This window comes from Rhinolophus sinicus, chromosome 17, assembly GCF_057876585.1.
Source record: "Rhinolophus sinicus isolate RSI-liver-muscle chromosome 17, RSI-T2T, whole genome shotgun sequence".
NCBI classification, from domain to species: domain Eukaryota; kingdom Metazoa; phylum Chordata; class Mammalia; order Chiroptera; family Rhinolophidae; genus Rhinolophus; species Rhinolophus sinicus.
The window spans coordinates 193,347,215-193,360,490 of record NC_142517.1 but is presented as its reverse complement, the minus strand read 5'-3'; the positions used below and the strand labels follow the sequence as shown (position 1 = coordinate 193,360,490).

At 34.6% G+C, this 13,276-nt stretch overlaps 1 protein-coding gene across 3 annotated transcripts in view; it reads right to left on the bottom strand.

Annotated features, from left to right (window-relative positions):
* Window positions 1-13,276, bottom strand: part of SPAG16 (sperm associated antigen 16) — a 749,410-nt gene that overhangs the window by 286,152 nt on the left and 449,982 nt on the right. For all 3 annotated transcript variants that reach the window (XM_074312750.2, XM_074312756.2, XM_088793833.1), the window contains one exon: window positions 12,268-12,394. In XM_074312750.2, the coding sequence (XP_074168851.2) occupies window positions 12,268-12,394 (127 nt within the window). The remainder of the gene's footprint in view (window positions 1-12,267; window positions 12,395-13,276) is intronic.

The following is a 13,276-nucleotide window of genomic DNA, read 5'->3' as shown; positions in this document are numbered from 1 at the left end:
GTGGAATATTTCTGGACCCCTTGCTTTGACAACCAGGCATGAGCAACTTGATTCAAGGATCCCCACCTGGCTTGGTGTGGGACAACCCCCTAAAACACACCCTGAAGCAAATGCTTTAAAGGTCATTTGCTTGGGAGGTGAACACAGGAAGCATGGGCAAGGGAATGGGAAAAGTGACAAAAAAGAAGGGAGAAAGCCACCAAAGGGGTGCTTTGGACACACTATGACCAGCTGGGAATAGAACCCACTGAGGACTCTATGAGGACTCATATAAAACATGTCTCACAATGTCCAACTGAGGGCCAGGGATGCTGAACTATTTATCCACTGATTTCCATCTGTTGCCAGGGATGTTAACTTCCTCCCCTTGAGCCTAGTAAGTTGTAGCATCTAAGAAAAGGCCTCAGGGAAGGAAACCTCAGAGAGATGCACATGTGAGCGCTGAGGTGGGACCTGTCCAGTACAGCTGCAGGTGGATGCAAGGTTACAGGTGAGGCATCAACAGCATCTGCTAATCTCCTAGCTTTATTTTGGTGGCTGAGTAAGATTATATGCATCATTTCTGAACACAGAGCTGTTCAGTGGACACTTAGAGAACTGAATTCACTTGAAAGGCATAATTCATTAATAGAAACCTGTACATTTTTAGTATTGATTTCAGGTGGACCTCAAATTCATAACTATGGCACTAAAATACCAGCACATTTTTATATAATACATGTAAGAGAATACAAAAACTGAAAATGGCTATTTGCAAGTTCCATATATAACACCAAGATAATAAATAAAAATAAATGTGTTAAAATTATGTTTTCCTTTTATTTTTCCATTCTGAGTGACTGAGTAACCTGTTTCCTTTTGAAGATTAGATTAGTAAGGAAAGGCCTAGAGTTAAGTTTGAGTGACTCTTGTTTGTGGGGCACTTCCACATTTTCTAAGCCACTGCATATCTTCTCCACATTCTTTTCTTGTGTGTGTGTGTGTGTGTGTGTGTGTGTGTGTATTTGGTTTTTCTTTTCTTTAGTCACATACTCCTCTCTATTATCATTCTGGTCCAAGCCACTATCATCATTTGCATAGAAGGATTATAATAGCTACACATGATTTTTCTTCTTCCATCATTTCTCCTCACTCTAAACTTTAGACTGATAAAAGGTAAAGTCATTCCTTCGCTCAAAACTCTCCAGTATCTTCCAATTACACCCAAGTAAAGGCTAAAGTCATCAAAATGACACCATTTTCCTACAATCAGATATGGCAATCCCAGGGCATAACTATAGAAAATATGGTGAAGACATGATCAATTTGGTGTAATGCAAGTACTGAAGTAGAGTGATTTAGGCACCAGAGTGTACTCGCTTCCACCCATCTCACCCATCATCCAACCACTGATAGATGCTGCAAATCACAGAAAACAACTGGGAAGAAAATATGGAAACTGGAGGGTACTATTACAACAAATTATATATATATATACATATATATGTATATATACACATATATATGTATATATATTATAATTAGTGAACTGAAAAAAGACAATCATGAATTCTATCATTAAAAGAATCACAATAAATTTCAAGAAGCAGTAATTTCCTAAGACAAAGAGAGAAAACATAAAATAATTGAAATTTAACCAAAACATTCCACTAGTATGAATTTAAAACAAAGATACTAGTTAACCAAACTAAATTTTAAAAAAATTGTTCAAAATTCTATATCAAACAACTTAAACATCAATTAAAGATTACATAGAAATTAAGGTTAATGGTAGCCTGCATCTCAAATGAATGCTTAATAAATATATAAAACATTTCAACAATCTTAATAATTATATAATTATATATTAAAACACTGACAAGATAATTTTAATTTATCTAATTGCCCAAATCAAAGTGACAAGAGTGTGGGAAAGTGGGCACACTACTGGATTGCTTGAGGGAGTACTTGAGTAGATATGGTCAACATATTATAGAACTTTTGTCAGTATGATTTAAATGCTTTCTTTAAAATGTAGATGAAACCACTTATAAATGTATCACAATAAAATGAGCTGACAGGTGTGAAAGAATGTTTTGTGCAGTCTGGTATAGACTATCAAATACATAAGAAACAACCCAAATATCCATTAGTAAGAGACTGTTGAAGCAAACAGTGATCCACCTATATAATCAGTTATAATGAATCTATGGTACCCTGATAATGAGAATGAGAATGTATATGTAATAATATATTTGATAACTACCATCTCCCCAAAAATAGAGAAAAAATTTAGAAGGTTTGGGGAAAAAAAAATCCAAGAACCAATGAAAACTAAGTAACAGTAAACACTGGGATTCCTGATAAGAAAGTCTGGTCAGGACACTGCATTTGGGAAATTTGGACTCAACGATTCTGTAACCACAAGTAATTTTCTGCCTGATCCTCTGTCTTTTCATTGCTACCCCTACATGCCTAGTTCTAGGTGGGCGTGCCCTTATGCTAACGTCCTGGAAACCATAAAAACAAACAAAAACAAGCAAACAAAAAATCCCAAACTTTTTCCCCCTTACCTCCCAAATTTCATACGTATAGTGTTGGTTTTGCCCTCAAATATAAATATTTCTTAGATGTTGGGTAGTCAAAACAACAAAGTGTTCATTTTCATTTATCTTTTATAGCAACTTATAATTTCATTTTTGGGTGACTAAATTTGAGATTTTTTTTGCCTTTAAATATAGAACACAAAACTGCCATAAACTGATGTGTCTGATTTTACATCAGTTTACTATGTAAGAATCCAGGGAATGTTATACGATGAGGAAAGGAGTGTACAGAAGGCAGCCTGTCTCCTTTCTCAGTATTTTCTTTACTGAATGAAATGCTTGAGTATAATTAATGGTAAAAAAAAAAAAAATGATTATATGGAGCATTCATGATTATCTACTAGAAATGCACTTTAATTAATTGTTAATGATTTTCTGGTGCTGTGGATCTACATAACAAGAGATGTAATTTCACCTTACACTGATAACAACCACTGTAGGATGCCAAAAACACTTGCCAAAAATGCTGCACTTAATTTCTAGTTTCATCAATGGTACCTAAAAATTATAATTAACATGTAGTGCTACAATGAATTTAAAGTTAACACTCTCTTGAAGTACAGCCAAGTCATCACTAATGAAGCATTAATGGGTTGAATGTATAAAAGAATAAATAACAAGTGACAAGATTATTCCTAAGTAATTTCTATATGTTGAACTGAAATTAGGGGACTACAAGCAAGATAGGTCAAATAAACACTCACATGGACAGTGGAATTACAAATTGATGTAATGAATTACAGTACTGAGTTCTTGAAAGTGACAACAACAGACAAAACACCAGGTGAAGCAATCTGCAATGGAATTGTTCAATTTCATTAAGCATCATTTAACCCATCAACCAAAGAGACAGAACTACAAATCATGAAAAAAGACTTGCTACTGGCATTCTCAGCTACCAATAAAGGGAAAAATTACTTGTTTTTTGACTTCCAAATATATACTCCCAAAGCTAACACTGTGATTTAATTATTATTTCCATTTAAAAAGAGAATGCTGATTTTGACCAGTATTAAATATCGTGCCTTACTACACACAACCAGGAAGAGAAACTCTCCATTCTATCTGATTTCAAAGACTATATATTCACTACATTATACTCAAGGCAGAAAGGGCTGGAAACAATGCACTACGGTTTCCTTTTGGTCAAACACCTTCTATGATAAAGTACCCTCGATAGTCTTACACGACAATCCTGTATCATGCTACACGAATAAGTCCAAAAATTTATTTTTGCCAAGAGACCAGACATAAGTTTTATCACATTTAAAAAGGTGTTATCTTGTGCTTGATTAGGCAGTACATATGCTAAAAAGGTGTTATCCATGGATATTAAATTAAATAATTATTTTTACAATACTTCAATCTTGACTCTTCCCTAAGAACATACGTTATGAGGAGGCAAAGTGATGAAGTTGAATTAGACTTGGGGGGGGTGTATTTTATTTGGAACAGTTTCAACCCATGTTATACACAGATGCTTACAGATGCCTTTTGATAATCAGATTTTATTTAATGTCATGTTAAAAATAGAGATGACATGTGGCAGTAAAAAAATATGGATTTTGAAGCTGGAATGAACAGGGTTGCAATCTCAGGCCGCCACTTATATAGCTGCAGGTCTTTGAAAAAAGTTATTTAACGTCTCTGATCTTCAGTGTCTTCATCTATAACATGGTGAAAATATTCTCTAACTTGAAATGTTGTTTGTGATAATTAAATATAATCATGTACCCGAAGTGCCTGACAGAATAAATACTAGCTATTTTCATTACAGCTATTATTAAAGAACGCAAGAGGAACTGAGTTGTCTGTACCTGCTGTATCTAAATTTTATAACTTCCTAGATGATCATTTCTTTCCTAATAATATAAATATTCTCAAATTGATACAAATAACACATTTCAATAATGAAATAAATATTAGGCAAGCATATGGGGAAAAGTTTTTAGAAGATTTAGCCCATGTTATTTTTATTCTAAAGATAAGTTTTTTATACCTAGTATTTTCTTTAGGATTTTCCCCCATCCTAAAATTCAACTCAATCCATACAATTCAATGTAAAAGGCAGTGCAAAGAGGTGTTTTAACTATGACAAGAGTAAAGTGTTATCAAGAATATTTAAGTTATTCTAAACAATTGGTTAGGGATTTTACTTAATCTTATGCCTCTTTATACTACAACTTTACATCTTTATTGGATTAAATTTAAATGAACTGCATGAAGTATGAAGAGATTATTTATAACTTAAATAATTGAAATAATCTCATAAAACTAATCCATCTGTATATTTCCGTTAGAAATACACAGTGATCAATCATTGTTTCCATTGAAAACCTGACACACCCAAATACAAAAATCCAGTCTTCCCATGGCTGGCAACTGTAATGCTATTTATATTAATTGCAAAGGGCAAGGGGAAAAAAATGATGGTACTTGTGATATATGTGCATAAATTTTATGTGGCGTATATAAGATATATAAAGAAATGCAACATTTTATGAGTTAAATAACAATGTTTTGAAACCTTATACTAAATTGATTTCTTTAATAATGATAATTTTATTGTTTATTAAAATACTTATTTTTTAATTTTTAGAAAACAGTGGATTTTTTCAGATAAAACAATTTTCTTCATAAAAAGGAAAACCTCTAATTTATGAGCATCTCTCCCTCTCTCCCTTCCTTACTTCAACATCTATTGAGCAGCTATTTTGCCAACCATTGTGAAATTAGAGAAAAAAACTCAGCATTTCATGACAGACAAACATTAGTGGGCAAACAACTCTAATGTGATATGACAGCTGCTATAAGAATATCTAAAATATATTAAGTCCTTATATGTATCAATATTCTCGGCATGTTATATAATTAACCATTTAGCCCCATTACACTCCTATGTAATATGTACCACTACTGTGTGCATTTTACAAATGAGGGAATTGAAACAGAAAGATTTCAGACAATTGATGTTAAGACCACACTGCTCATAAGCATCAGAATTTGGGTTTGAATTGAGGCAGAATGTGGAGCATTACTGTGCTATAATGTTTGACATAAATACATGATAACATAGGATGTAAGCCCAGGATTCTATAGAAACGATTAAGTACATTTATTTTTTCAATATATCTGCTTGTACCACATTATTGAAGCTACTAGTTATTACACAAAAAGTTAGCAAATTGGTAAGGCTTTCCTTTTTGTGCAAATAAATATTCCTCGCTTGTCAAGTTCAATATTTTAAGTACTTTATTTAAAAAAAAATAGCAATATTCTACGTGCTATGAAATTTTCTTGGTTGCCTCTTAGGGCAGCTAGTCCAGTGGTACAAACATGGAGAGCTTTTTAGGAAAGATGAAGTAAAAATAGAAGCAAACTCACCAGTCGAAGGCAGAAAAGGTATGTTAGGTAGAAAAGAGAAAAAAGGGAAAGGCTTTTCAAAAGAAAGATCATTGTACATGTTGGTTAATTCCACATAGTTAGGGTTTAAATGTGTTTAATAACTGATAGTAGCTGACATTTATTTAGTGAGGGAACTGTGTGATTTTGCATAGGATTTGTGTAATCTAAAGGTCGCTGAATCAAGGTCTCCAAAGCAAGCTGCATCACAGTATCTGGAAAAAATCACAGTGACGCTTTCTTTAAGTATTGCAGTGTATTACTGCAATTTGGAGCACTTTGGATATTTTTAAGCTGGTTAATTTTATGCAAACCAGTCCTTTGATGATTATAACCTTAACAATCATTTCTAATGAATCAGGGAGTAACCAAAAAAATGTTTCATGCCCCCACTGAATTTGACTGCTAGAGTTTAGCAAAGCATTTTTTTTTTAAGTTGACCTTAGAGATGAGTTATGCTATCCCCCCAAAACACAAGTAATCCTAATTTGTTGATGTTTTATGTGATGGCAAACATTTGTCAATCATGTGGTAGAAGCAGATATTTTTGAAAATAATAATACAGTTAATCATCCCATCAAAGGAAAGGTGACATTTTAACAGTGAACATAAAAGGGACCATTTTTAAAGGAAATTTGCTCGACGGAACATTTGATAACAGTTGTTTTGAAGAGCTTCATCTGCCAAATCTCTATCAGGGTAATCACTTTTGAAAGTTCTTGAATTGGACTCTTCATAAAAGTGTAAGAACAGAATTTTCTACATTGTTTCAAAATATGTGAAAACTTCTGATTGCTTTACAAGACCAACTGATTGACCTCAGGATGAACAAAATGCCTAGCAAAATTTTAAGAAAAATGCCTTTGCATAACTGGTGGATGAATTCGACAATCCTGTATATAACTGATAGCAACAGACCATGATACACTGTTTCCCTTTAGCGTTTTGTATCTTTGCAAGGGACCATTTGCAGCTTTGATAGTCGATAAATACAAGCATAGATCTGACTTATGAATCATTGAATTATAGTGTTAAAAAAATCATATTTGAAAATATAAGCATACTGAATCATCTTTATTTTTTTTTTCATGGAAATGTCATTTTAACACTATCCTAATTTTTCAGTGAGAACCAGCAAAAAATTGGAGGCCATAAAATAACAATACAGAATTGAGGTTTCCTGAGTCAGCCACTGGCTAGTTGGCCAATCTTGGGCAAATTACTTTACTCTTCTAAGCCTTTGTTTTTTCAATTGCTAATATAGATAATAATGGTAATTCCAGTAATCATCACATAGACGATATAAGCAAAGTGACGGCACATAGTAGGTATTAAATAAGTGTTAGTCATAATATCACCTCTTGGAAGAGTAAGCTTTGGTACAAAAAGTCAAAGCTATAGTTATACCAAGTATATAGCAATTACTACATTATTTTAAGATAATGTATCTTTATGTCTGCTCCCTAGTAGACTATTTGTTCATTGAGCGAAGGGGCTCTCACAGTCAATAATCCAGAAGCCAGAATGGTGCCTGGCACAAAGATCTTCAATAAATATTACTAAACTGAAGAATAAAACCTAGAGAGAGAACATACAAGCTTTGCCTTTGTTTCCACACTCTGGCTCATGAATAAGGCCAGGCTCCTCTGAGAGGCCACCAGATCCTACATCAGGCAACCAACAGACCTATGCAGGGTGCAAGCTGAACTACAGGCTGAACAATGAGGCAGGCACTAGACAGGACCCAAGAGTGTAACTTTCTTGGTGAATTCTTAGTTTCTCCACTTTATAGGAACTCACAGTGCTTAGTAACTGGATTCTTTGGCTAAAGCTAAGTCAGAACAACACCATATGCTGGACTAGAGCCTGCAGTTAGTCTAGGGAGCAGGCCACAGCCACCAAAGGCTCCCAGGCCATGAACTCTCTGTGTCTGATTCATCACAAGAGACAAAATGTCAGCAACTCTGACCGTTGCCAACCCCGCTCTGAACAACTCACAGATGCATTACTCATCCTATTCTATGCTTTACTGTACTGCGAGCACATTCTTTTAGAAAAACATATCAAAGCCTTAATATTTTCATTGGACTTGTGAATAACTCATAATCTCATTGTATTTATTTTAAATGGGTTTCCAAACCACTGGCGTATGTTGGGATTTTTCATGTCACTTTTTGAGAGGGCATTATAAGTTTTCATTAAATGTACTATATCATACATTTTTCTGGCAATATTACAATCTGATTTTTTAATTTCAATAAAATAATTTTCCTGTTTCATAACCTTGAGGAAAAATACTCTGCATGTTGGTTCTGTAAAACAGAACAATTTCATGAGTTTCCAAAATGCAAGCTATTTAATAGCCTCAATTTGGTAATTAGAGAGATTTATATCCCTCTCCTCATCTCTCACAATATTCAGAGCTGATCTGTCCAGTTGACTTAGAGACTGACTTAGAGGTCTGCACATTCATCATCTTTGACAATAAGCTGTTACATTAGGTTAATGATTTAAGACTAGTGTATGTTTGGGAATGGGAGAAAAAGGTTTCAAACTAATTTATAGAAATATAATCCACTGGTCATTTTCAAGTTTCATCAAAAAATATTTTAGAGGATGTCGCAATACTAATTGATCACATTAAAGTGACAAAATGTACTGCTCTTGCTTTACTAAGAAGAGAAGAAAGTCATTCCTGTTCTTTCAGGTTCAGATTTTCAGTACAACCTGACAGTTTTATTATTTATTTATTAAGGGATTAACATAATCTTAAAGTTATTAAGAAGAGCAGCATACTATGGATGTAGTTGATAATACAAGTCAAATGATATCATCCATAGCAATGTGTTGCACAGTTTTTACTATCACATGGAACTATAGTTATCCTGGTTACTCTTCTCAATAGCTCCTAATATTCAACTACAAAACTTAATTTATTTTTAACTCCTTCATGAACCTTTGGGATATAAAACAGCTAATAATTCCATATTATATAAATAACATATAGCATGTACCTTTTAAAAACTATGCATATTATATGAATTTTTAAAAATCTGGTTATTTCAAGTTTTTTTTGTTTTGTATTTTAAATAAATGAGGCAGATCTAAAACAAAATTACCAGAGGTGCCTAATACAACATTAGTGAATTATTCTGCTGAATTATACAGTTGTTGTCACACATTATTTGTAGAATTTAGTATCAATATTTTAGTTAACACCTTACATTTTCTAATTATTAATAACAAGTAAATTTCCCTTTTGTTTTACATGTTCATTCTATATTGCATAGATAGCAATTTAAATATGCATTTCTTACCATCCAGTTTGAAAATATTTTTAGAAAAAAACACATTCAATTAACTTTATTTCTAATTGTAGATGCATTTCCCAATATTTGTGACTAGCATTTAATTTATACAAAATATTTTAGAGCCCTTTTCCTAGTATTAATGAATATAAAGCTAGTATGCGTACTAACAGTATTACAATAATAATATTATTAATATAAAATTTAATCTGCCATTAAACCTATTCAGATGTTTATATTTACATTTATATTTATATATATTGTGATTATAGTAATACTTTTGGGATTCACAGCCTTTCTTTGCATATACATCAATCCATATGCTATGCTATATGCTAAAGGCTCTGTGTGGTGCTGAATCCCTTTTCTCCTGCACTTAGAGATACAGTGGGGAATAAAAACAGCACACTAGAGAGATTGCAATATCAGGAAGGAAGGTCACCGTCAATAAACAACTCCATGCATTTAAGGCAGGCATATGAGAGGCAACTTTTCTTAATAACAGTTTTACTTCCAAGCATTAGTGCTCCAGTTTTTCACATGAGAGAAAGTAAATGAGTGACACGCTTTCTGAGAACATTCAGTCATAACACGTTGAGAGACAGGAAAGAAAAAAAAACTGAAATCAAGAGAAAATGAACATAAAATTTAGGTCACTGCTAAATTAATATTTTCTCTATGGGTTTTCCTTTACCAATTACTTTTACATGCACTTCACATCTCAGTATTTGGACTAAATGCATTGAAAACCTTGCTTTTCCATTGATGCTCCATTAGCAAAAGTGAACTCCACTATATCAGGGTCTAAGCTATTTTAATACAAGGAAGAGGTTGTGTTACTATTGTATCCTAAAATTAATCATTCTGGTTTTATTCTTAAGTCACATCTGACACACTTTTCCCAAAATGCCCCCTTGGCTTCTGCTTCCTCAGAAGTCTAAAGATCTGCAACATGTGAAGTTGGTGTCTATAAGCTACTTGTAGCTCTACCATTAGCTTTTTCTAGAATATGTGACCCTAAAGACTTGTTCTTTATTCATCCCAAATGAAATTGCCTCAGAGGACTAAATAGCATGTCCTGCCCTCCAACAGATCTTGGGTCCCTGTTTGTGTCATCTGTATGATATCATATTCTTTTATTGGTATCAATCATGTATTTTATATGGGAAGATAAACAGGAGAAATTACAAGCTGCATTTCTTTACTGACCCAGGAACCAGGTATTATGGATATTTCTTCCTTTTTGTACAGTCTCCTGGAATCCTAGTTTTCTTTATTATCCTCATCTAATGTTGCTAAGAACGAATATGGAGACTCTGTTTTGCATATCTTGCTTGGCATTCCTCAAATTACTAAAATCTGTACTCAATAAGCCTCTCTATTATTTCTTCTCTTTCCTGAATCTTCAACCCTTTCCTTCCCCCCTGCTCTTACCCCTAACCAAATAAACATTCTGTCTCCTGTCTGAAAAAGAGAAGAACTTTTATTTGACCCTAAACCTACAGCCTTTTCTCCTCTTCATCTTCACAGCCAAAGTGTTTGAAAATGTAGATCCCACATTGTATTTCCATTTCTTCACATGTAAAGCACTCTAGCAGGCACAGTAACCCAGGACTGTCTAGTTTCAGCACTGAAAATCCCATGACCCAGGAAAACCCTTAATCCTAGACAAACTAGGAGTTGGTCACCCTAAATCCCTCCTCCTCCCATAATTTCCACCTCCAGTCACTTCAAATTGTGATACACCTCTTCTCTTTAATTCATTCAATCCTGTTTATTTTCACAATCTCCTAGTTCAAATTCTTATCTGCCCCTCACCTGTGGTACTAGCCTCCTCGATGAAATGGATTCCCTTATCCTAATGTCATGCGGGGCGGCCTGCGGGTTCTCTGCTCCAGCTCCCCACACAAGAATGCAGGATATGGTGAGGCCAAAAAGGAACACCCACGGAGCCATAGGTAGGGGAGTCATATCACTATATTCTCACTGGCGGCACTATACTCTCCGCAACCCGCCATCCTAACTGCAATCCGCTCTTGCTAGCTCAGCCACCATCTTCTTGCTAGCCCCCATTTTTTTCTGCTAGCCTAGCCAGAGCAGTTATATTAGTGGCCAATTGCTCACTGGTTACAGCTGACGACCAACTAGCCACAGCTGATGGCCATCCAATCACAGTTGATGGCCATTTACTACCTGAGCCAACACCTTTCTATGTGAGGCCGAGAGCCTGGAAACTGCTTTTTGGGGTTCTGTCCCCACACCTAATATCAAACTTTCTATAAGGCAAATTCGATTATGTTACTCTCCAAGGCAGTATAAAACTTCAGTCAGATACGTCAGGATTCTGTCATCGTCCATCTGTTTACTCTTTCTTGTCATTTCTTCCTTCTCCTATAAGCTCTATTCATACATGTCATTGCTCCCAGTATATGCCATTGTAGTGTCACATCTCATGGCTTTGTACAAGCACTGCCCTTTCCTGGAAGCCACCCTTCACAAGAATACCTGCCATATCCTACTTACACTCCAAAGCTCAGCTCAAGCAAGCCATCCATACTCTTCCAAGCAGGTGAGGGTTTTCCTTCTTGTTTTCCCCCCGTACTTTGTATATTCTTCCAATTTAACACACTTCATTGCATTGAAAGAATCTCTTTTTTCTTCTTCCTTACCTAAGTACACTTAAAAAAGAGGCACTATGTCTTTCCCTTTCATATCTGCTGCACCAGCAGAGTTTCAATAAATAATTGAATTAATGTTTAATGAAGTAATTGCATTATTTTTATAGTCCTTACATTCAGGAGGCGGGGTGATAAGAGTACATTAATAGGATCTTGTAAATAGAAACTTACGATCATTCTTTTACCCTACCTGTCCTGGCACAATTACTTTATGAGTTGTACCCAGTCCCTGAAGAGTAACTAAGAGTGTCTAGACTTATTAAAACCTGGAAAAACTGTTATTGGTATGCTTACCGTTCTTGCATCCCATAGAGACAGAGATTTATCTGCAGATCCGGTGAGAAGAGTGTTGGAGTAAGGGAAAAACTCAATGCTGTTCACAGAGTCTGTATGTCCATACAAAGTGCATCTGCATCTTTCACTGTAGAGTAAGAAATTAAGAGTTAAAGTTTTAGGCGTTAGTACTTAAGTATTTCTTATGCTGTCTATACAATGCTAATAAACACAATTGAAATATCTAAGGCATAAAGTAGGTTTATAAATGGCAAAAATGGACAAGAACACTTTAAAAGTTCTATGACTACCTTATATTTTAAGCATTTTATAAAGTTAGCAGCATAAAAAGGATTAAATTTAAATTACCTTCAATTTATAAAGTCACTTGGTAAAGCCATCTTTATCCTGTCATTCATTCCTTATTATGAATGACTATATCAGCATTGTTCCTACCTAATAAAGGAATATGCTGAGAAAACATTACATTAATGCATTAAGATCTGACAAATTTCTTTAAGTTATTCTGTTTCTTTTTTTCTCTCAGTTTTGGCTGCATGTCAGAATCACCTGAGATACATAGGGCCCAGGCACAGCCTCAAGTCCCAGACATTCTGTTTCAATTTGTCTGAAAGGGAGCCGGAGCATTAGTGTGAATTAACGTCTCCTCTTGATGATTATAATTTGCCTTTAGGGATAAGAATCTAAACCAGTGATTCTAAAAGGGTTTTACCCCGACCAGCAGCATCAGCATCATTTGGGAACATGTCAAAATGCAAATTGCAAATTCTTGAGATTCACCCTAAACCCACTGTCAGAAACGCTGGGGTTGAGGCTCAATAATCTGTGTTTTAACAAACTCTCCAGGTGATTCTGATGCAGGATAACGTTTGAGAACCACTGATCTAAATGATCGGCCGTAATTGAAAAGGAGAAACAAGGGCACTTTTCTCATTTTATGAAAGGACACTTTCTTAATGAAACAGAATACACATACAGCTGTATCACCCCTCATTTGTAATGTTTGATT